The sequence below is a fragment of the Lipotes vexillifer genome, unplaced genomic scaffold (genome assembly GCF_000442215.2).
Source record: "Lipotes vexillifer unplaced genomic scaffold, Lipotes_vexillifer_v1.1 scaffold215, whole genome shotgun sequence".
Lineage (NCBI taxonomy): Eukaryota > Metazoa > Chordata > Mammalia > Artiodactyla > Lipotidae > Lipotes > Lipotes vexillifer.
The window spans coordinates 1,088,011-1,111,769 of record NW_006776544.1 but is presented as its reverse complement, the minus strand read 5'-3'; the positions used below and the strand labels follow the sequence as shown (position 1 = coordinate 1,111,769).

The 23,759-nt window shown below is 37.6% G+C and overlaps 1 protein-coding gene across 3 annotated transcripts in view; it reads left to right on the top strand.

Moving 5' to 3' along the window:
- SLC25A14 (solute carrier family 25 member 14) overlaps window positions 1–23,759 on the top strand; it is a 35,827-nt gene that overhangs the window by 9,975 nt on the left and 2,093 nt on the right. For all 3 annotated transcript variants that reach the window (XM_007450466.1, XM_007450467.1, XM_007450465.1), the window contains 5 exons: window positions 808–902; window positions 2,299–2,384; window positions 5,629–5,724; window positions 10,933–11,057; window positions 11,852–11,987. In XM_007450466.1, coding sequence (XP_007450528.1) covers window positions 808–902; window positions 2,299–2,384; window positions 5,629–5,724; window positions 10,933–11,057; window positions 11,852–11,987 — 538 coding nt within the window. The remainder of the gene's footprint in view (window positions 1–807; window positions 903–2,298; window positions 2,385–5,628; window positions 5,725–10,932; window positions 11,058–11,851; window positions 11,988–23,759) is intronic.

The following is a 23,759-nucleotide window of genomic DNA, read 5'->3' as shown; positions in this document are numbered from 1 at the left end:
GTAGTTTGCAAGGAATTAGTCCATTTCTTCTAAGTTGTTGAATTTATGAGCATAAGGTTGTTTATAGTATTCCTTTATTATTCTTTTAATGACTGCAGAATTGTAGTGCTATTCCCCGTTTTATTCCTGTTGGTGACATTTCTCTTTTTACTACTGGGGCCCTTGCTAGAGTTTTATTAGTTTTATTGATTTTTTTTCAAAATAACTTTGTTTCATTGATTTTTCTTTATTTTCCTGTTTTCAAGTTTATTAATTTATGCTCTTTATTATTTACTTCCTTCTGCTTGTTTGGGTTCATTTTGCTCTTCTTTTTTGTAGTTTCTTGAGGGTAGGAACTTAGATTATTGATTTTGAGACTTTCCCTCTTTTCTAATGTAAGCATTTTGTGCTATAAATTTCTCTCTCAGCACTGCTTTGGTTGCATCCCACATATTTTAATAGGTTGAATTTTCATTTTCATTCAATTCTATGTATTTAAAAAATACACCCATGTCACCCATGGATTGTTTAGAAGTATCATTTAATTTCCAAGTGTTTGTGGATTTTCCGTATTGATTTCCAGCTTAATTCCATTATGGTCAGAGAACATATTCTGTATGATTTCAGTTATTTTAAATTTTTGAGGTTTGTTTCATGACCTAGATGTGCTCTCTTGGTGAATCCATGGGTGCTTGAAAAAAATGCGTATTTTGCTGTTTTTATGGAATGAGGGGGGTGATGGAAGTGAGTAGGCTGTCTAGATATGTATAATCTGTGAGTGCATGTTAAGTATAACTGACTTTCTTTTTCTTTCCTTCTTTCTGGCAGAATCGCTCCTGCTTTACTAAGACAGGCATCATATGGCACCATTAAAATTGGCATTTACCAGAGCTTGAAGAGATTATTTGTAGAACGTTTAGAAGGTCAGTATAAGACTCCTCATTCTCTTTTAAGGTAACACTCAAAGGGATTGTTGAAATCATGCTTAATGAGAAGTGTCCATCACAGGGTGCCTGAGAATGGGTAGCAGTCATTGCAAGGACAAAATAAGCTTGTACTGATTTGGGATTAATCCTTGCAGAGGTGATGTATAGGTTAGAGGGACCTGCTCTTCAAGTTTGTCCCTTTTCCTATCAAACGAACAAAAAAGGCTTCTGGTCATCACAGAGAGAACATGGAGCAAACTTGTTCAGAAAATTAATGCTGTCCTCATCTACAAGAGGACTTCAACTATAAGGAATCCTCTAGCTGTGGGTTTTGATAAGCTTTGGTCAGGTAGAGTAGTTTTATATATATACAAAATATGGCCACCTTAACCCACATTCAGTATTACCATATGTCTCTCTATTTGCTGCTGTAGCTGTTTCAGCTGGATACTGTACTAAATTGGTTATTTTACTACAGGCCTGAGGCTGTTGCATAGTTGGGGACAGCTGGAGAGCTTTTCGGTTGGTAATGTCCTTTGAATTGCTTTATTGTCTAAGTCAACTTTTTCTGGAGCCTTTTTGCGGTACGTGGGCCTCTCACCGTTGTGGCCTCTCCCGTTGCGGAGCACAGGCTCCGGACGCCCAGGCTCAGCGGCCATGGCTCACGGGCCCAGCCGCTCCGCGGCATGTGGGATCTTCCCAGACCGGAGCACGAACCCGTGTCCCCTGCATCGGCAGGCGGACTCCCAACCACTGCACCACCAGGGAAGCCTGGTTTACCTAGTTTTTAACTTGTAGGCTCGCTATGGTGAGGAGGCGTGGTGAAGATTGAATTTTAGAACAATACGCTCTGTGGTTTCTTTGTTCTTTTTTCTAGCTGAGAGGATTTAGTTCCAAATGACTAGTTTTTCACATTTAACTACAGAAATCTTCTGTCAATAAATAGAGGCTAGTAGATAATATGGCCAATTAAAATTAATATTTAGGTATTTTTTTTCCTATTAGACATAAGATTTTATCCTTTAACATTTGGTTCCTGAGTCTTTCGACTTGATGATTCTCCAGAAAAAGACATAAAAATGTTTTTCTTTAGATGTTTGAAATGATTGAAGGAGAAATAGCACATTCTGAATTTATATGGAATATTGGCAGTTATACAGAATAATAGGATATATTCCAGTGTGTTTTAGAAATATCTATTTTAATTTTACATGTTTCAGTACTGATTTGGAACCTAGAAATATTTGAGTTTCTTTATTTTCATAAGATTTGTGGTTCATTTCCGTAGTCGGTTCTCTGACATGGTTCCCTTTCTCTGATAGCTCAGCACTCTGTTCTCAGAAACTGGTACCTCTTACAAGCAGACCTTTCTTTTTTTTGTTCATTTTTACAGATGAAACTCTTTTAATTAACATGATATGTGGGGTAGTGTCAGGAGTGATATCTTCCACTATAGCCAATCCCACCGATGTGCTAAAGGTAAGAAGTCTGGCAGCGTTGGATGTATGCAGTGTGACACGAAAAGAGCATGAGCTTTGAGTCAGATTTGGGCTCAGATCCCCACTCTGTCACTTGCCAGCTGTAAAACCTTGGGCAAATCACTTAACTGCTTTAAGCCTCAGTTTCCTCATTTTTAAAATGAAGATAATTCAGTATGTATTGCATAGGGTTGTTAAGGATTAAAGATAATATATGTAAACTGTTTATCATTGTACTTGGTAGGTAGTTGATGCTTAATAAATAGTAGTCAATTTATTATGATGTGCATTAATCCATTGGTCTTCAAGCTAGAGTATGCAAACCTTTATAGGTTCTTTCCAAGGGGGCTATGCAATTTTAAGGGAATCAATTTCCAGATCCCTTACTTTCTTTGTACCCTTCTCAAAAACTGATCTGAACATGAGCTTGTGTTTAGAACAGCCCTTGCCCCACTTTACAAAAGAAAGGCACATTCCCCAACGCATTCCAAATCACAGTATGGTATATTGACCTGTGGTGTAACCTGGAGTATCATACAAAGGGATAAAGTGAAATACAGTTTTTAGAGAAGCCTCCTTTAATAACTAATTGAAATACCGTAAATCTATAATGTCGCTATCTTTTCCTGTCTTATCTATATTTCTATTAAGAACGAGATTTGGCTTTAAAATGATATATTTTGGCCTATTAGAGATAGTCTGAATTCAGAACCAGAACAGTATAGGTTAGTGGTGCTGAGTTTTTTACAACGTAATTGAATTTCTTTCAGATTTTATCAAAATTCAGACTGAAACGTTTATTTAATAATATCAATAATATCAATCTATATCTTATTTAATAATCTAACCTAATCTAATAATAGCAATCTGCATCTTATTTTTGAGATAAAATGGTTAACATTTTTTACTTATTAACTCATTTACACTTATGATAATTAAAAGCACTAAATATATGATTAAAATGTGTAAGAGGATCCCAAGTTTTTAAAAATCATTTTAGGAGGAATGTGAGAAAAAAGAGTAAGAGAACATATGTTTTATTTATTTGAAACCACAAGTGGCTAGGTTGGTGGAGGGGAGATCTATTGTGATTCAGAGTTTTGAGAACCCAGAGAGTGACTTGAAAGACAACATACATGAAAGAAACCAGTGGTGGTTGATGAAGAAATGATATGAAATGGTATTTCTGGGTTAAATTGAGAATATTTTAGCTACAGAATTTTTATATCACTTTAGATTTACAGAACAAGGATTTTGAAGATAATTGACTATATCCTAAAACTCTAAAATATGTGCAATATAATTACACTGGTTAGAATGTGCTTTTCAAGAACAATAATATTTAATTCCCTAAAACTTCCTTTGTTATCCATCAGGGTCCTAAACTTAATCATATAAGTGATTCACTTCAATTTCCTGTTGCTCTGACCTGTCTGGTACAATTACAACCATTGACCAATGCTACAATCTCCCTTTTCCTTTCATATCCTTAGATAGGGCTGAGTGTTGAGTGGTGCTGGGACGTGGAGGGTCGGGGGTAGTCACAATCCTATATAGGAGTTATAATCACAGTTGGGCTGTTTAATCCTTTCATTTGTCCTTGAATAGATCTTTCTCTGAACTACGTGCCACTTCCTTGCCTTTGTGCATGTAGTTCTCTTTTTGCCTGCAATGCCTTTTCCCCCTTTCCTCATGAATTTATCTTTCAAGACTGCTCAGGAACAGGGCCAAGACTAGGACAAGGGAGATACTCCCCTTGGGTGCAAAATGTAAGGGTGTGCCAAAAAACTCAATAATCAAGAGAAATAACATTTTTATGCAATATTTTTCAAGAATTAAAATGAATGTGAAAAATTCATGATGAACAAATAGCAATATTTTGTACAATCCATCTCACTCACTCTAATCCCTCCCTGTTGGATCCTGTCTTTAATTACAATTTTGATACTTGGTTCATCATGGGTTTTTGTGCATTAATTTTGATTTTTAAAAATATCACATTAAGATATTATTTATCTGGATTACTGAGGTTTTTTACATCCCCCCCACTACCTTTTGTGCCTGAGGAAAGTGCCACACTTGCCTCACCCTCATCCCAGCCCTGGTCAGGAATCACCTGCATAAAGAAGTCTTCTACTTACCATAGGATATTTGTGGTTTCAATTTGTCTTTGTGATAGTTTCTATTCCATTTTAATTTTGTTTAGGTTTTATTTCAAAACTCTTAGTAGTAGCAGTTGACTTTCCGCATAAAAACATGCTGCTGTAACATGATTTACCAAGAGCATTTATTAAAACCTAGAGTTGTGCTTCATGAAAATCAGGCCTACATTTAGGCCACTAGTACTTAGTGACTGACTACTATGATCTATATGTGCAGTCGGTGGAAATTGTACCAAATCTTTTACATGGCCTTTTAATGCTGTATCTCCTTTCTTGTGCCTCTCAAAGGCTACTTTGCAGAATACAGTGTCATGCTTTTTACAAGTGAAACTCAATTTAAGGTCTTGTAAGCATTAAATTATATTTTTAAACTTTTTTTCTGCTTTTTATACTTCAATAAGCAATGCATGTTCAATGTAGTAAAAAGTGGAAGGCAGGAAAAAAACACAAAAGAGAAAAATGCCCACTTGGAGCTTCATCACTTAGACGTAAGCCACTGTCAACATTTGGGTGTGTATGTTCAGTCAGTCTCTTTGTTGAACATATGGTTATTTTTAAGTCTACATGTTTTTGATAAAAATGATATACCATACATACTGCTTTGCAACATGCTTTTTCTATTTAGCAATTAATTGTTGACATTTTCCAATATCCACAAATATTATTCTACAATAAAATTTTATGGCTGCATAGTATTCCCTTAAATGGATGTATCACAGTTTATGCAGCTAATCCTTTGTTGTTATTTTTGGACGTATAGGTTGTTTATAGTTTTTCACTAATCAGTTTAAATGGATTATTTTCTACCCCTACAGAGTACTCATTCTTTCTTTTCCCCAAATTTTCTTCCAACTCCAGAAATGATGGACTTAGTAAGAGGAATGTGAGGCTGATAAAAATCGTCTTTATAAAATATACTTTGACACAAATTACATTCTTTCTATATGTAGCTTAAGTCATTAATTTCATCATAATAGTAAGCTGATTTTTAATTCCCAAATACTGTTTTCTTCATTTTAAATGAGTGAAACATCTCATTTTGGTTCTCTGTCAAAATAAAATGTTCACCTCTTCTGATTTTAGATTCGAATGCAGGCTCAAGGAAGCTTGTTCCAAGGCAGCATGATTGGCAGCTTCATTGATATATACCAACAAGAAGGTACCAGGGGTCTGTGGAGGGTGAGTACTCTTTTCTTGGTATTATTCTTTACACAGTTGCTAGAATTTGCAAAGATTACCTTTTACATAAAGCCATAAAATTGTGAATTGTCACCTTATACTATGTAAGATTCTTGGTAACCTAAAAAATAAGGTAAGAAGCTCCTTATCAGCTATGAAAGGACCAAAACTTATCAGTCGTCTTTATTTCTGCTTAATGTTTGGGGATTGTATGTGTGAGAGAAGTTATATTGTTTGAGATAGCCATTTTGGTTTGTTCAAATTCACAGTGAGTTTAACTTTTCAATATATATTTTTGCCAGTTTTTTTTTTTTTTTTTTTTTAAATTTAAGTTACTTGTGTGGGCCCTATAGACACTTGAGTCCTGATGTAAAGGACTTTATCTTCCACCAGCTAGGCCTCTCACTGTTGTGGCCTCTCCCACTGTGGAGCACAGGCTCCGGACGCGCAGGCTCAGCGGCCATGGCTCACGGGCCCAGCCGCTCCGCGGCATGTGGGGTCTTCCCGGACCGGGGCACGAACCCGCGTCCCCTGCATCGGCAGGCAGACACTCAACCACTGCGCCACCAGGGAAGCCCTATTTTTGCCAGTTTTGTATTAACACAGCAATGTATGTTTATGGTAGTCTCTGTAGTGCTTATGATCAAAAGTTATTGCCTAAAACAACTTTTTTAACATTATAAAAGGTAAAAGATGTACTACAAACTGTTGAGAAAGTATATAAAAGATAAAAATATCCAGTAGTCCCACTAGCTAGAGATATCACTGTTAACATTTTATCGTATTATCTTCTAGTCTTCTATCTATACTTTATAAAATATTTTTGTTCCTGTAATTTTTTATCCAGTTTTAATCACTTAGGTTTGTAATATTAAATAAGACTACTAGTAGTAGAGAGTAGAATGGGAAATCCATTAATGGACTCTTAAAAGAGAGAGCTTTGCTTTTATTATTTCTTTATAATTTTCCCTAACTACTTACTATAAAAATTTTCAAACATACAGACAAGTTGGAAGAACAGAACAATGAACACCTACATAGCTGGATTAAATGACTCAAAGTTTGGCCCTATTTGCTTTATCTACTTATGTATATACACACATGCATACACATACCCATACACACACACACACACACGTGCACACTCTCTTTTTTTTTTGTTTAAATATCTAATGAGTCTCTCTCTTTCCTTTTTTTCCTAAACTATTTGAAAGGAAGTTGCAGACATCGTGTTACTCCCCTAAGTACTTCATTATGCATCTCCTAAGAATAAGGACATTCTCCTACATAATAACAATACCATTGTCACACCTAAGAAAATTAATAAGTCCCTAATATCTAATACCTAGTCCATATTCAAATTTCCTTTATTGATGAGGTCAGGTCAGTTTTCTTATATAAAATGTTTGCTTGCATTTCCCCTGTATTTCCTGTAAGCTAGAAGTTAGATCTGTTGGCTTGATTAGATGCATGTTAAACATTTCTGGTAAGAGAACTTCATAGATAACACTATTTCATATGCATCACAGCAAGAGACACAAAATGTTAGTTTGTCCCAAAATTGGTGATGCCAAGTTCGTTTACTTGTTACGATGATGCTTACCAGGTCTTATCATAGTAAAAGATACGTTGTTTTCCCCCTTTGCAATTAGCAAGTAATTTGTATGGTAATATTCTAACAACGTGCATATATCCTATTACTTAATGACCTTTCACCAAATGATCTTAGCATCCATTAATGATCCTTGACGTTTGCTGTTTGATAAAAAGCACTTGGAGGTACACTTTCTTTTCCTTTTTCTTTCTTTCTTTCTTTCTTTTCTTTCTTTCTGTCTTTCTTTTTCTTTCTTTCTTTCTTTCTTTCTTTCTTTCTTTCTTTCTTTTCTTTCTTCTTTCTTCTTTCTTTCTTTTCTTTCTCTCTCTCTCTCTTTCTTTCTCTCTCTCTCTCTTTCTTTCTTTCTCTCTCTTTCTCTCTCTCTCTCTCTCTTTCTCTTTCTTTCTTTCCTGCCACACTGCATGGCATGCGGGATCTTAGTTCCCTGACCAGGGATCGAACCCGCGCCCCTGCAGTGGAAGTGTGGGGTCTTAACCACTGGACCGCCAGGGAAGTCCCAAGGTACACTTTCTTGATTACTCTAATTTAAAACCAGAAAATGGAACTAACTAGAACTTTTTTCACAAACTAAGGCTAAGGAAAAGACAAAGACAGAACAATAAGTAGAATAGGAGATTTTGTCAGGGGAACATAGCTACTTTGTTTTTAATTAAAATAATCTTTTAATTGTGTTAAAATACATATAAAATATCACATTTTTGTACAACCATTCTCCAGAATTCTTTTCATCCTGCAAAACTGGAACTCTGTACCCATTAAACAACAGCTCCGCATTTCCTCTTCCCCTAGGCCCTGGCCACCAACCTTTTATTATCTCTCTATGAATTTGATGGTTCTGGGTACCTCATATAAGTGGAATCATACAGTTTGTCTTTTTATTACTGGCTTATTTCTTAGCATAATGTCCTTAGCATAATGTCCTCAAGGTTCATTCATGTTGTCACATGTGTCAGAATTTCCTTTTTAAGGCTGATTAACATTCCATTATATGCATATACTACATTTTGCTAATCCATTCATACATTAATGGACATTTAGTTTGTTTCTATATCTTGGCTCTTGTGAATAATGCTGCTGTGAACATGGATGTGCAGATACCTCTTCAAGACTGATGTCAATTTTTTTGTGTATATACCCAAAAGTAGGATTGCTGGATTGTATGGTAATTCTATGTTTAATTTTTTGAGGAACTGAACATAGCTACTTTTATGATCCAGGCTACTTACTTCATCCAGGCATGTAAGGAGAAGTGAAGTATATTGTGTTATGTATTCTTTTGATACAGACATGTATTATTTACATATTAAAATATGGGAATCTTTTTTTCATTTCAACAAGGAAATATGTTTACATTTTTCTTCAAACACATGTCTGTATTTTGTTTTCCTGCTTTGATTGTAACATGGGTACTGGAAACATTTCACTTTCACTGGAAACATTTCACTTTCTTCCAAACTCCATTGTAAGAAATAACAACAGGAGTACAGTAATAAAGAGTAACTGGCACTTAGATCAGAGTTGGACAGACAGTAGAGTTAGTGAACTGGAGAGCACTTGCCCTGTTCATTGCTGTCGTACACCACGTGAATCCAGTGTGGCCAAATTTTCTGGGCTTTCAGGAGAAGCTGGAAATTTGCATTCCTGTGTGAAATATCCATTCCTGTGGTTTTGTTTTTGTTTTATGTTGACAGCTAATTCAGCCTTTTAAGAAACACTGTGTAGGCCACACAAAACATGTCTGTGACCTGAATTCAGCCCGTGGGGCCTTATGGTTCACCAAATTAGTCTTCTGAGGCCATCTTCTAACAGAGTTGAACAGGTGGAAGGATCAGAGAGGAAGGTACTGCTGGGCCAGCCAGCCTCATCAGCAGAATCAAACATCTCCTGATGACAGCACAGCTACATCACTTCCACTTTATAAATGGAGTTTGGGAATTTAGAGATGATTGAACTATTTAATTATAACAGGTATCACAGAAAGCAGTTGTTCCCCATGGTATATTATTTTCAGTTTTTTAAATGATATTTAAATTTAAACACAATTGTAAAAGTAAAACATTCCTTGTGAAAATTTTTACAAAAATTTGGCATGTGTTTGTATACCATTTCCCCTAAAGTTAGAATAATACTATAAGTAATTTTATGTCTTACCTTATTCAGCGTTGTAGGCATTTTCTTGTGTCATTCATATTCTTCAAAAACAGGACTTTTGATGCTCTGGCAGCCCTATGTTGTAACGTGAGCTGTTATAGGAATACTGTACTAGTGAGTGAAAAGCTGGTAGTGTTATCACAGGAGGACTCATAAGTAGGCCTTTGCCTTGGCCTTCTCCCTGGCTGCATCATACCTTTGCTGTCATCCTAGTGTGTCCTTTCTGCACATCCTAAATTCTGTGAAATAAACTTGAAAGTTCTTTTCTCCCTACTGACTTTTGCTTCATGGTTTTATTTTTAATAACATCTTTATTGAGATAATTCATATACCATAAAAATTTGCCATCTTAAAGTGTACAATTTAATGTTTTTTGGATATCCACAGACTTGTGCAACCATCACCACTAAGTTTAGAACATTTTTATCACCACAAAAAGAAACCCCATATCCATTAATGGTCACTTCCCATGACCTCCAACCTTCCCAAACCTAGACAACCACTAATCTAGTTTCTGTCTCTATAGATTTACCAATTCTGGCATTTCATGTAAATGGAATTATACAATATGTGGCATTTAGGACTAGCTTCTTTAGTTTAACATACTGTTTTTAAGTTTCATCTATGTTTTAGCATTTATCAGTACTTCATTTCTTTTTATGGCTGAATAATAATTCCATTGTATGTATATACCACATTTTGTTTATTCCTTCATCAATTAATAAGCATTTGGGTGGTTTGTACTTTTTGGCTATTATGAATAATGCTGTTATGAACATTCATATACAAGTTTTTGCATAAATATATGTTTATAATTTTCTTGGGTATGTATTTAGATGTGAAATTGCTGGGTCATGTAGTAATTCTATGTTTAATTTTTGAGGAATTGCCAAAGTGTTTATCACAGTGGCTGCCATATATTGTATTCCCACCAGCAGTGTATAAGTGTTTATCTTCTTTGGGGAAATGTCTATTTAGATCTTTTGCCCATTTTTAATTGGGTTGTTTGTCTTTTTATTGTTGAGTTGTAAGAGTTCTTTATTTTGAATACTAGTCCATGTACAATATATGATATATACTAGTCCAGATATATGATTTGCAAATATTTTCTCCCGTTGTGTGGGTTGTTTTTTCACTTTCTTGATGGTATCCTTTGAATCACAAAAATGTTTAATTGTGATAAAGTCCCATTTATCTATTTTTTCTTTCGTTGCTTGTGCTTTGGGTATCATATCTATGGTTTTATTTTTTAGTACAGTAAGTGAATTAGAAATTTATAAATGTTCCAGTATTAGCTATTGATTTGAAGGAGTAATAACCCCTATACTTCAGACTTGGATTTTCTCTGTTATTTTTTAATTCCTGACTTACTTTGTTCACTTTTAGACTTATGTCACTACCAGTGTATTTCCTTGGTGTCTCATGTCACTTATGTTTTGTAGGGTGTTGTCCCAACTGCTCAGCGGGCTGCCATCGTTGTGGGAGTAGAGCTACCAGTCTATGACATTACGAAGAAGCACTTAATATTGTCAGGGGTGGTGGGAGACACAATCTTAACTCACTTTGTGTAAGTATGATAGGTTGTACTCATTCCATACATTCAGTACTTTAAGCACAAAAAGCATCTTTCACTGAAGTCCTCAGGTAGAATTGATAATGGGTACATATGGTCTAAATACCTTTTTCTCTCTCATCACCAGAACTTCAAGCCTTCTGATACAGGTACAGAGATTCCAGATGCTATGGGCACTTTGGTACTTGGGGGCAGTGTCTAATACAGTAGCCTATCAGAGGTCTGTAGGATTTGCATTTGTTCATACACAGCCTCTGTATCTAATAAACTCATCTCTTATTTGCTTTGGTTAATTTTGGATCAGAAAGCAAATTTTCTCAATGAGAAACAGAATAAAAGGGTGAAATTTTATAGGGCCTGTGAAACAAAACCAGTTTTGGGCTGAAGACTGTTGCTAATTTCATCCTACGTTTTCTTCACTTGCAACTTTTATGATATTTTACTACTCAAATGCACTTGGCATATGACGCTGTGGTTTGAAAAATTTACATAACTAATAGATGATGCATAATACTTCCTGCTTAGGGAACTTGCTAGACTTATATAAACTGTCCCCTTAAAAAAAAAAAGGCTATCTGAATTTTAGATTGAAAAGTGAAGGGGACAACTTTTGAATAATGTAAAGATTAGTAAAGATTTCCTTTCTCTTTAGATTGTAATGAAAGGGCAAGTGCCAGGTTTTATCTGATGAGTCTGACTCATTGTACATTTATGTTTGGACTAATTTCAGTTTAAGCGGGCAGAGGTGGAAGTGGGGCAGTCTGTCTTCTTAAAGTTTTTATCTTTAGTTCCAGCTTTACGTGCGGCTTGGCTGGGGCTCTGGCTTCCAATCCAGTTGATGTGGTTCGAACTCGCATGATGAACCAGAGGGCAATTGTGGGACATGTGGACCTCTACAAGGGCACTTTGGATGGTATTTTAAAGGTACGCACACTGTGAACTTGGATTGTATTTTTAATTTTCTTTGATGTCTCAGACCTTCTTGCAGTCTTTATTCTTAGTTGCTGCATTTCATTCTGAAGGTGGAAGAATCATTATGTCTATTTTTAGTAGCCTCTCAGAGTAATTCCTAGGTAGGAAAGCTGTCTCCTTGGCAATCTGCTGATGCACAGTGGTCCTTAATATTATTATTCCAGTTTGAATGCTTAAGACTGCAGGATACTTTTATCAATAGCACCATGTAGAATTACTGATAGAAAGGACTTAACATATCCCACATTTGCCCATTTCAGACAAGGCAGAGATGCTATAATAGAAAATCTGGTACTTGGTTTCCGTTCAGCATTGTACTATTGTTCACGGTTTGGCTTTGAAAGTTTCTGCTATGTTATGTTTGTAGGAAGCTGAATATCATACATGTATTATATATTATATAATCATTCATGATAATACTTCTACAAAAAACAAATTTGGAGCTAAAATATGATATTGTCATATGCTTTCTCAGTTTAGTTAACAACTATTATCTATCAGGCACCATTTTAGTACGTACAGAGAAATTACAGTTTACCACATGTATACAAACAGATAATCAACACATCTTGTCAAGTGATAAACTCAGGGGTCTATGGGAGGAAATTTTAGTCCAATTTGGAAGTTTGGGATAGGTTTCCTGTAGATGGAAGCATCTAAAATAATAGTAACTAACATCTGTTGAGTGCTTTGCTGTGTATCGGGGACTGTCCTAATGAGACTTACATGTATTCATTCATTTAATCCTCACCATTACAGCATACTGAAGTGCTAAGAGATTAACTAACCTGCCCAAGGTTTCACAGCTAGTAAGTGGGAGAGCTGGGATTTCAACTTAGACCATTGGCTTCAACCCAACATTCTTCACACTGTGGTGCCTTCCTCATGTTGGTGGCTGAGGGTTAGTTAGGTTATAAAGGATATTGAATGCTATGCTGAGATGCTTGGACTTATTCTTTTACTTGATGGGGAGCTATTGAAAGATTTTAATCAGGTCAGATTACATTTTAAATAGATCACGCTGGCTTTGTGGAGACAGTTGTTCTCAATCTTAGATGCACACTGCAGTCACCTGGGGAACATTCACAGCTTCTGCACCCACCTTAAACCAATGACCTCAGAACGCCTGGGGTGGGAGCCAGGTTATCAGTATTTTGAAAACTCCTCAGGTGATTGCAATGTTCGCCCAAGGTTGAAAACCATTAATCTAAGGGGATAAGCCTGGAACAGTGGTTCTTAAAACTTTAACATGCATCTGAACCCCCTGGAAGGCTTGTTAAAATGCAGGTGGCTGGGCCCCATCACCAGATTCTGATTTAATAAGTTTGGAGAAGAAACTGGGAATTTGCATTTCTAACCAGTTCCCAGGCAGTACTGATGCTGCTAATCTGGGACCACACTTTGAGAACCACTGAACTAGAGATAGGGAAACTGATTAGAAGGCTCTTATAGTAGTCTGAGCAAGAGATGCTGAGAGCCTGAACTTGAGCATGAATAGTGGGGATAGAGTTGAGAATAATTTAGTTGATAAAGTCAACAGGATTTTGTTGACTTGATGTGGAGAGGTGTGGGAGAAAGAAGGTGTCAAAGATAACTTCCCAGTTTTTGGCCTTGATGACCATGTAGTGACATTCATTGACAGAGGCATTACAGGAAGAGGAGCAGGTTTTGTGGGAAGCATCACAGTTTTGGATATTTAGTTTGAGGAACACCCAGTGAATATATTTGGATATCTTAGTCTTAACTTGGGGGAGAGTTCAGGGGTGTAGATAAGAACCTGGGGAAGCAGTAGTGTACAGGTGTTACATAACTGGAGGGGGAGGCCAAGGAGAGCAGGTAGAGGAGTTCACAGCTTTTTTGCTTTCCTAGCACACTGGAGTATTATAAAACTCCTTCCATTCATTAACAGTGATTCACAGAAGCAGTGATTCTCATACCCTGGGAAGTAGAGTTTGGCAAAAGACCCCCTTTCTATTTCTGACATGCTCACCCTTCCACTTGACAGTCACTGGTATAGAGAGGAGTGGGGCCAAGGAAAGAACTCTGGGGAAATACCAACTTTTAAGGGCTTGGCAGATGAGGAACCAAGGAGAGACACCAAAAGGTAACACTTCAGGGAATTCCCTGGCGGTCTAGTGGTTAGGACTCTGCGCTTTCACTGCTGAGGGTGCGGGTTCAGTCCACTGTTGGGGAACTAAAATCCCACAAGCCATGTGGTGCGGCCAAAAAAAAAGAGAGAAGAAAAAAAAGATAACAGTTCAGAAGATACGAGGAAACTTACAAGCGAGTAGTGTCATAGAAGCCAAGGGAGTAATGAGCTTCAAGAAGGGATGAGCAGTTATTTAATGCTAAATGGAATAGAGAGATCCAGTATAAGGACTGCAAAGTGTCTGCTGGATTTAATATTTTCTAGAGGAGGTTTGCTGGATTGGTGTTTGTAAAAGTCAGATTGCTGTGCATTGAAGAGTGTGTTTAATCATTCATTCATTCATTACAAAAATGTTTGTGTCTTCTGTGCTAGGTACTGTTCTAGGTTGGTGAACAAATAAGTCCTGGCCTTCATGACATTTTAATTCTAATAGGAAGAGACAGATAAACACATAGGAAGTGAGGATGAGTAGACAAGTATAAAATACTCTTTCAAGAAGGTTGGCTAAGAGGAGATAGAGGGTATAGTAATATAGTAATAGCATTTGTTGAATGCTTATTATGTACCACACACTAGAGTATATCCTTTAACTCTCAGCAACCCTACAGAGTGGATAATATCGTTACCATTTTATATAGGAGAGAACTCAGGTTCAGAGTAGCTAAGTATTTACTCAAGATTATACACCTAATAAGTGGCAGATCTGGGATTTAAATCAGGGTTTGTTTGATTCCAGAGTTTATACTTGTAACCACTATGCTGTATGATATTGTCAGAAACATATTTTCATGTTGACAGTAACCTTTAAGTACTTACATTTACTCACTCATTCACTTACTTGCTATTAAAATTCTTTAAAACAACTTTGCTCTTTATTGTCATCATACTTTTTTATTTTATCTATAAGAGTGCCATAACACTTCAGTGAATGGAATTATGCATTCATCTCTGATGTAGAAATGAGCATCTGCAAATCTCATCCTGTTACCTCTATATTAAAACCCTTGAATGGCTTCTCTCTGATGCAAGGTCCATATGACCTGACCCCTTTTTACCTCTACAGCCTTATCTTTGCTACCTTTATTCTGTACTCCAGACATACTGAACAAGTTCTAGTACTAGACTTTTCTTTCATTCCCAAGTTTTCACCTATGCCATATACTTTGTTAGACGGCTAGCTTCTACTCATTCTTCAGATTGCATTATTTTTTCATAAAGGCCTTCCCTGACCATTAAACTGTGTATGTGTATGTAGTTTTATATACTTGCTCTGTCATAGCATTTAATATATTTTAAAAAACATCTTTTTTAAACATCTTTATTGGGGTATAATTGCTTTACAATGGTGTGTTAGTTTCTGCTTTAGAACAAAGTGAATCAGTTATACATTTACATATGTTCCCATATCTCTTCCCTCTTGCATCTCCCTCCCTCCCACCCTCCTTATCCCACCCCTCTAGGTGGTCACAAAGCACCGAGCTGATCTCCCTGGGCTATGCGGCTGCTTCCCACTAGCTATCTACTTTACGTTTGGTAGTGTATATATGTCCATGCCTCTCTCTCGCTTTGTCACAGCTCACCCTTCCCCCTCCCCATATCCTCAAGTCCGTTCTCTAGTAGGTCTGTGTCTTTATTCCTGTCTTACCCCTAGGTTCTTCATGACATTTTTTTTCTTAAATTCCATATATATGTGTTAGCATACAGTATTTGTCTTTCTTTCTGACTTATTTCACTCTGTATTACAGACTCTAGGTCTATCCACCTCATTACAAATAGCTCAATTTCGTTTCTTTTTATGGCTGAGTAATATTCCATTGTATTTGTGTGCCACATCTTCTTTATCCATTCATCCGATGATGGGCACTTAGGTTGTTTCCATCTCCGGGCTATTGTAAATAGAGCTGCGATGAACATTTTGGTACATGACTCTTTTTGAATTAAAAAAAAAACATCTTTTTTGATGTTTTCTTAACTTCATATAATTCATAAAATTCACCTATTCAGAGTGAATAGGCTTTTGGTATATTCATGGATATGTGCAACCATCATCACCACAGTCAATTTTAGAACATTTTTATGACCTCAAAAAGAAACCCTGTGCCCTTTAGCTATTACCTCCCTATCTTCCCAGCCCTAAGAAACTACTAATGTACTTTTATCTCTGTAGATTTGCCTATTCTGGATATCTTATATAAATGGAACCATACAATATGTGAGCTTTTTGTTGTTGTTGTTGCGTTACGCAGGCCTCTCACTGTTGTGGCCTCTCCCGTTGCGGAGCACAGGCTCCGGACCCGCGGGCCCAGTGGCCATGTCTTACGGGCCCAGCCACTCCGCAGCATGCGGCATCCCCCCGGACCGGGGCACGAACCCGTGTCCCCTGCATCAGCAGGTGGACCCTCAACCACTGTGCCACCAGGGAAGCTATGAGCTTTTTGACTGGCTCATTTCACTTATCATAATGTTTCAAGGTTCATCCATGCTGTAGCATGTATCAGTACAGGCATACCTCAGAGGTATGCTTCCAGACCACCGCAATAAAGCAAATGTCACAATAAAGCGAGTCACATGAACTTTTTGGTTTCCCAGTGCATGTAAAAATTATGTTTACGATATGCAGTAGTTTATGAAGTGTGCAATAGTATTGTCTTAAAAAAAACAATGTACATACCTTGATATGCTAAAAAATGTTAACCATCATCTGAGCCTTCAGTGAGTCATTTCTTTGCAGTAGAAACATCAAAGATTACAGATCACCGTAACAAATATAATATAATGAAAAAGTTTGAAATATGACGAGAATTACCAAAAGTGACAGAGAGATATAAAATGAGCAAGTGCTGTTGGAAAAATGGTGCTGATAGACTTGCTCCATGCAGGGTTGCCACAAACCTTCAATTTGTTAAAAATCCACTATCTGAAAAGTATAGTAAAGTGAAGTGCAATAAAATGAGGTATGCCTGTACTTTGTTCCTTTTTATGGTTGTGTAATATTCTGCGGTATGGCTGTATCACATTTGTTACATTTTATTGTATAGTTGGCCCTTGAGCAACATGAGTTTGAACTGCATGGGTCCATTTATTTATTTATTTATTTTTATTTTTTTGCGGTACGTGGGCCTCTCACTGTTGTGGCCTCTCCCATTGTGGAGCACAGGCTCCAGACGCGCAGGCTCAGCGGCCATGGCTCACGGGCCCAGCCGCTCCGCGGCATGTGGGATCTTGCCAAACCAGGGCATGGACCCATGTCCCCTGCATCGGCAGGCGGACTCTCAACCACTGCGCCACCAGGGAAGCCCGGGGGTTTCCTTTTCTCCACACCCTCTCCAGCATTTGTTGTTGGTAGATTTTCTGATGATGCCCATTCTAAATGGTGTGAGGTGATACCTCATTGTAGTTTTGATTTGCATTTCTCTAATAATTAGTGATGTTAGCAGCTTTTCATGTGCTTCTTGGAGATCTGTATGTCTTCTTTGGAGAAATGTCTGTTTAGGTCTTCTGCCCATTTTTGGATTGGGTTGTTTGTTTTTTTAATATTGAGCTGCATGAGCTGTTTATATATTTTGGAGATTAAGGCTTTGTCCATTGATTTGTTTGCAAATATTTTCTCCCATTCTGAGCGGTGTCTTTTCGTCTTGTTTGTAGTTTCCTTTGCTGTGCAAAAGTTTTGAAGTTTCATTAGGTCCCATTTGTTTATTTTTGTTTTTACTTCCAGTACTCTAGGAGGTGGATCAAAACCGATCTTGCTGTGATTTATGTCAAAGAGTGGTCTTCCTATGTTTTCCTCTAAGAGTTTTATAGTGTCTGGGCTTACATTTAGGTCTCTAATCCATTTTGAGTTTATTTTTGTGTATGGTGTTAGGGAGTGTTCTAATTTCCTTCTTTTGCATATAGCTGTCCAGTTTTCCCAGCACCACTTATTAAAGAAACCGTCTTTTCTCCACTGTATATCCTTGTATCCTTTGTCATAGATTAGTTGACCATAGGTGTATGGGTTTATTTCTGGGGTTGCTATCCTGTTCCATTGATCTATATTTCTGTTTTTGTGCTAGTACCATATTGTCTTGATTACTCTAGCTTTGTAGTATAGTCTGAAGTCAGGGAGTCTGATTCCTCCAGCTCCATTTTTTTCCCTCAAGACTGCTTTGGCTATTCGGGGTCTTTTGTGTCTCCATACAAATTTTACGATTTTTTGTTGTAGTTCCGTAAAAAATGCCATTGGTAATTTGATAGGGATTGCATTGAATCTGTAGATTGCTTTGGGTAGTATAGTCATTTTCACAATATTGATTCTTCCAATCCAAGAACATGGTATATCTCTCCATCTGTTGGTATCATCTTTAATTTCTTTCACCAGTGTCTTCTAGTTTTCTGCATACAGGTTTTTCTCTCGTTAGGTAGATTTATTCCTAGGTATTTTATAATTTTTGTTGCAGTGGTAAGTGGGAATGTTTCCTTAATTTCTCTTTCAGAATTTTCATTAGTGCATAGGAATGCAAAAGATTTCTGTGCATTCATTTTGTATCCTGCAACTTTACCAGATTCATTGATTAGCTCTAGTAGTTTTCTAGTGGCGTCTTTAGGATTCTCTATGTATAGTATCATGTCATCTGCAAGCAGTGACAGTTTTACTTCTTCTTTTCCAATTTGTATTCCTTTTATTTTTTCTTCTCTGACTGCCGTGGCTAGGACGTCCAAAACTGTGTTGAATAATAGTGGTGAGAGTGCACATCCCTGTCTTTTTCCTGATCTTAGAGGAAATGCTTTCAGTTTTTCACCATTGAGAATGATCTTTGCTGTGGGTTTGTCATATATGGCCTTTATTATGTTGAGGTAGGTTCCCTCTATGCCCACTTTCTGGAGAGTTTTTATCAAAAATGGGTGTTGAATTTTGTCAGAAGCTTTTTCTGCATCTATTGAGATGAACATATGGTTTTTATTTTTCAGTTTGTTAATGTGGTGTATCACATTGATTCATTTCCATATATTGAAGAATCCTTGCATCACTGGGATAAATCCCACTTGATCACGGTGTATGATCCTTTTAATGTGCTGTTGGATTCTGCTTGCTAGTACTTTGTTGAGGATTTTTGCATCTATATTCATGAGTGATATTGGCCTGTAATTTTCTTTTTTTTGTAGTATTTTTGTCTGGTTTTGGTATCAGGGTGATGGCAGCCTCATAGGATGAGTTTGGGAGTGTTCCTGCAATTTTTTGGAAGCATTTGAGAAGGATGGGTGTTAGCTCTTCTCTAAATGTTTGATAGAATTCACCTGTGAAGCCATCTGGTCCTGGACTTTTCTTTGTTGGGTGATTTTCAATCACAGTTTCAATTTCATTACTTGTGGTTGGTCTGTTCATATTTTCTGGTTTTTTCCTGGTTCAGTCTTGGAAGGTGATACCTTTCTAAGAATTTGTCCATTTCTTCCAGGTTGTCCATTTTATTGGCATAGAGTTGCTTGTAGTAGTCTCTTATGATGCTTTGTATTTCTGCGGTGTCCGTTGTAACTTCTCCTTTTTCATTTCTGATTCTACTGATTTGAGTCCTCTCCCTTTTTCTTGATGAGTCTGGCTAAAGGTTTATCAATTTTGTTTAGCATCTCAAAGAACCAGCTTTTAGTTTTATTGATCTTTACTATTGTTTCCTTCATTTCTTTTTTATTTATTTCTGGTCTGATCTTTATGATTTCTTTCCTTCTGCTAACTTAAGGGGTTTTTTGTTCTTCTGTCTCTAATTGCTTTAAGTTGTTTTTTTGAGATTTTTCTCATTTCCTGAGGTAGGATTGTATTGCTATAAACTTCCCTCTTAGAAGTGCTTTTGCTGCATCCCATAGGTTTTGGGTCATCATGTTATCCTTGTCATTTGTTTCTAGGTATTTTTTTTATTTCCTCTTTGACTTCTTCAGTGATCCCTTGGTTATTTTGTAGCATATTTTTTATCCTCCATGTGTTTGTGTTTTTTACGTTTTTTTCCCCTGTTATTGATTTCTAATCTCATAGTTTTGTGGTCAGAAAAGATGCTTGATATGATTTCAGTTTTCTTAAATTTACCGAGGCTTGATTTGTGACCCAGGATGTGATCTATCCTTCAGAATGTTCCATGTGCAGTTGAGAAGAGAGTGTAATCTGCTGTTTTTGGATGGAATGTCCTATAAATATCAATTAAATTTATCTGGTCTGTTGTGTCATTTAAAGCTTGTGTTTCCTTATTAATTTTCTGTCTGGATGATCTGTCCATTGGTGTAAGTGAGGTGTTAAAGTCCCCCACTATGATTGTGTTACTGTCGATTTCCTCTTTTATAGCTGTTAGCAGTTGCCTTATGTATTGCGGTGCTCCTATGTTGGGTGCATAGATATTTATAATTGTTATATTTTCTTCTTGGATTGATCCCTTGATCATTATGTAGTGTCCTTCCTTGTCTCTTGTAACATTCTTTATTTTAAAGTCTATTTTAACTGATATGAGTATTGCTACTCCAGCTTTCTTTTGATTTCCATTTGCATGGAATATCTTTTTCCATCCCCTCAGTTTCAGTCTGTATTTGTCCCTAGGTCTGAAGTGGGTCTCCTGTAGACAGTATATACATGGGTCTTCTTTTCATGTCCATTCAGCTAGCCTGTGTCTTTAGTTTGGAGCATTTAATCCATTCATGTTTAAGGTAATTATCGATATGTATGTTCCTATTACCATTTTCTTAATTGTTTTGGGTTTGTTTTTGTAGGTCCTTTTCTTCTCTTGTGTTTCCCACTTAGAGAAGTTCCTTTAGCATTTGTTGTAGAGCTGGTTTGGTGGTGCTGGCTCACGGGCCCAGCCGCTCCGCGGCATGTGGGATCTTCCCAGACTGGGGTACGAACCCGTGTCCGCTTCATCGGCAGGCGGACTCTCAACCACTGCGCCACCAGGGAAGCCCTACCATTTTCTTAATTGTTATTGGTTTGTTTTTTTTTTTAACATCTTTATTGGAGTAAAATTGCTTTACAGTGGTGTTAGTTTGCTTTGTAACAAAATGAATTAGCTATACATATACATATATCCCCGTATCTCATCCCTCTTGCATCTCCCTCCCACCCCCACTAACCCACCCCTCTAGGTGTTCACAAAGCACCGAGCTGATCTCCCTGTGCTATATGGGTTCTTTTTTGTAGGTCCTTTTCTTCTATTGTATTTCTCACTTAGAGAAGTTCCTTTAGCATTTGTTGTAGAGCTGGTTTGGTGATGCTGAATTCTCTTAGCTTTTGCTTGTCTGTAAAGCTTTTGATTTCTCCATCAAATCTGAATGAGATCCTTGCCAGGTAGAGTAATATTGGTTGTAGTTTCTTCCCTTTCATCACTTTAAATATATCATGCCACTCACTTCTGGCTTGTAGAGCTTCTGCTGAGAAATCAGCTGTTAACCTTATGGGAGTTCCCTTGTATGTTATTTGTCATTTTTCCCTTGTTGCTTTCAATAAGTTTTGTCTTTAATTTTTGTCAATTTGATTATTATGTGTCTCAGCATGTTTCTCCTTGGGTTTACCCTGCCTGGGACTCTCTGCGCTTCCTGGACTTGAGTGGCTATTTCCTTTCCCTTGTTAGGGAATTTTTCGACTATAATCTCTTCAAATATTTTCTCGGGTCCTTTCTCTCTCTCTTCTCCTTCTGGGACCCCTATAATGCAAATGTTGTGTTTAATGTTGTCTCAGAAGTCTCTTAGGCTGTCTTCATTTCTTTTCATTCTTTTTATTTTTTCTGGTCCACAGCAGTGAATTCCACCATTTCTGTCTTCTAGGTCACTTATCCGTTCTTCTGCCTCAGTTATTCTGCTATTGATTCCTTCTAGTGTGTTTTTCATTTCAGTTATTGTATTGTTCATCTCTGTTTGTTTGTTCTTTAATTCTTCTAGGTGTTTGTTCTTTAATTCTTCTAGGTCTTTGTTAAACATTTCTTTCATCTTCTCGATCTTTGCCTCCATTCTTTTTCCAAGGTCCTGGATCATCTTCACTATCATTATTCTGAATTCTTTTTCTGGAAGGTTGCCTATTTCCACTTCTTTTAGTTGTTTTTCTGGTGTTTTATCTTATTACTTCATCTGGTACAAAGTTCTCTGCCTTTTCATTTTGTCTATCTTTCTGTGAATGTGGTTTTCCTTCCACAGGCTGCAGAATTTTAGTTCTTCTTGCTTCTGCTGTCTTGCCTCTGGTGGATGAGGATATCTAAGGGGCTTGTGCAAGCTTCCTGATGGGAAGGACTGGTGGTGGGTAGAGCTGGCTGTTACTCTGGTGGGCAGAGCTCAGTAAAACTTTAATCCACTTGTCTACTGATGGGTGGGGCTGGGTTCCCTCCCTGTTTGTTGTTTGACCTGAGTCAACCCAGCACTGGAGCCTACCCGGCTCTTTGGTTGGGCTAATGGTGGACTCTGGGAGGGCTCACGCCAAGGAGTACTTCCCAGAAGTTCTGCTGTCAGTGTCCTTGTCCCCATGGTGAGTCACAGCCACTCCCCGCCTCTGCAGGAGACCCTCCAACAGTATCAGGTAGGTCTGGTTCAGTCTCCTATGGGGTCACTGCTCCTTCCCCTGGACCCTGATGCACACACTACTTTGTGTGTGCCCTCCAAGAGTGGAGTCTCTATGATTCCCCCAGTCCTGTCGAAGTCCTGCAATCAAATCCCGCTAGCCTTCAAAGTCTGATTCTCTAGGAATTCCTTCTCCCGTTGCTGGATCCCCAGGTTGGGAGCTGACGTGGGGCTCAGAATCTTCACTACAGTGGGTGGACTTATGTGATATAAGTGTTCTCCAGTTTGTGAGTTACCCACCCAGCAGTTATGGGATTTGACTTTATTGTGATTGCACCCCTCCTACCATCTCATTGAGGCTTCTCCTTTGTCTTTGGATGTGGGGTATCTTTTTTAGTGAGTTCCAGTGTCTCCTGTCTATGATTGTTCAGCAGTTAGTTGTGATTCCGGTGCTTTCGCAAGAGGGAGTGAGCGCATGTCCTTCTATTCTGCCATCTTGAACCAATCTCTGTGTCATTTAATTCTAATAACCACTCAGTTGGCATATGTAGGACCTCCACTGTATAAAACAGAAAACTTAAACTCAAAGCATTTTACACTATTCCTCATCTAATCCTCTGGTCATTCACATGAGGTCATCCATGGCATTACATACACAGAATTTACAGTGATGAAAGAGATTCAGAGAAGGACAGTGACTTGCCCAACTCCTCTTCCCCTACTCTGCTCTAGTTGTCTTATTAGTACTTATTATTTGTGAATATAATATATATCAATTTATGTATTCGTTTGTCAGCTCCATAGAGTATGCACTCCATGAGGGCAGGGAATGTATGTTATCTGTGGCTGTGTAACAAATTACTCCAAAACTCAGTGCCTTAATACAACATGCATTTATTATGTCACAGTTTCTGTGGGTTAGGAATTCAGAGGCAGCTTAGCTGAATGATTTCAGCTTAGGCTCTCTCATGAGGTAATAGTCCAGATGTCAGCTGGGGTTGAAATCATCTGAAGGCTTGACTGGGGCTGGGACATCTGCTTCAAGGATCACTCATGTAGTTGTCAGCAGGACGGCTTTGTTC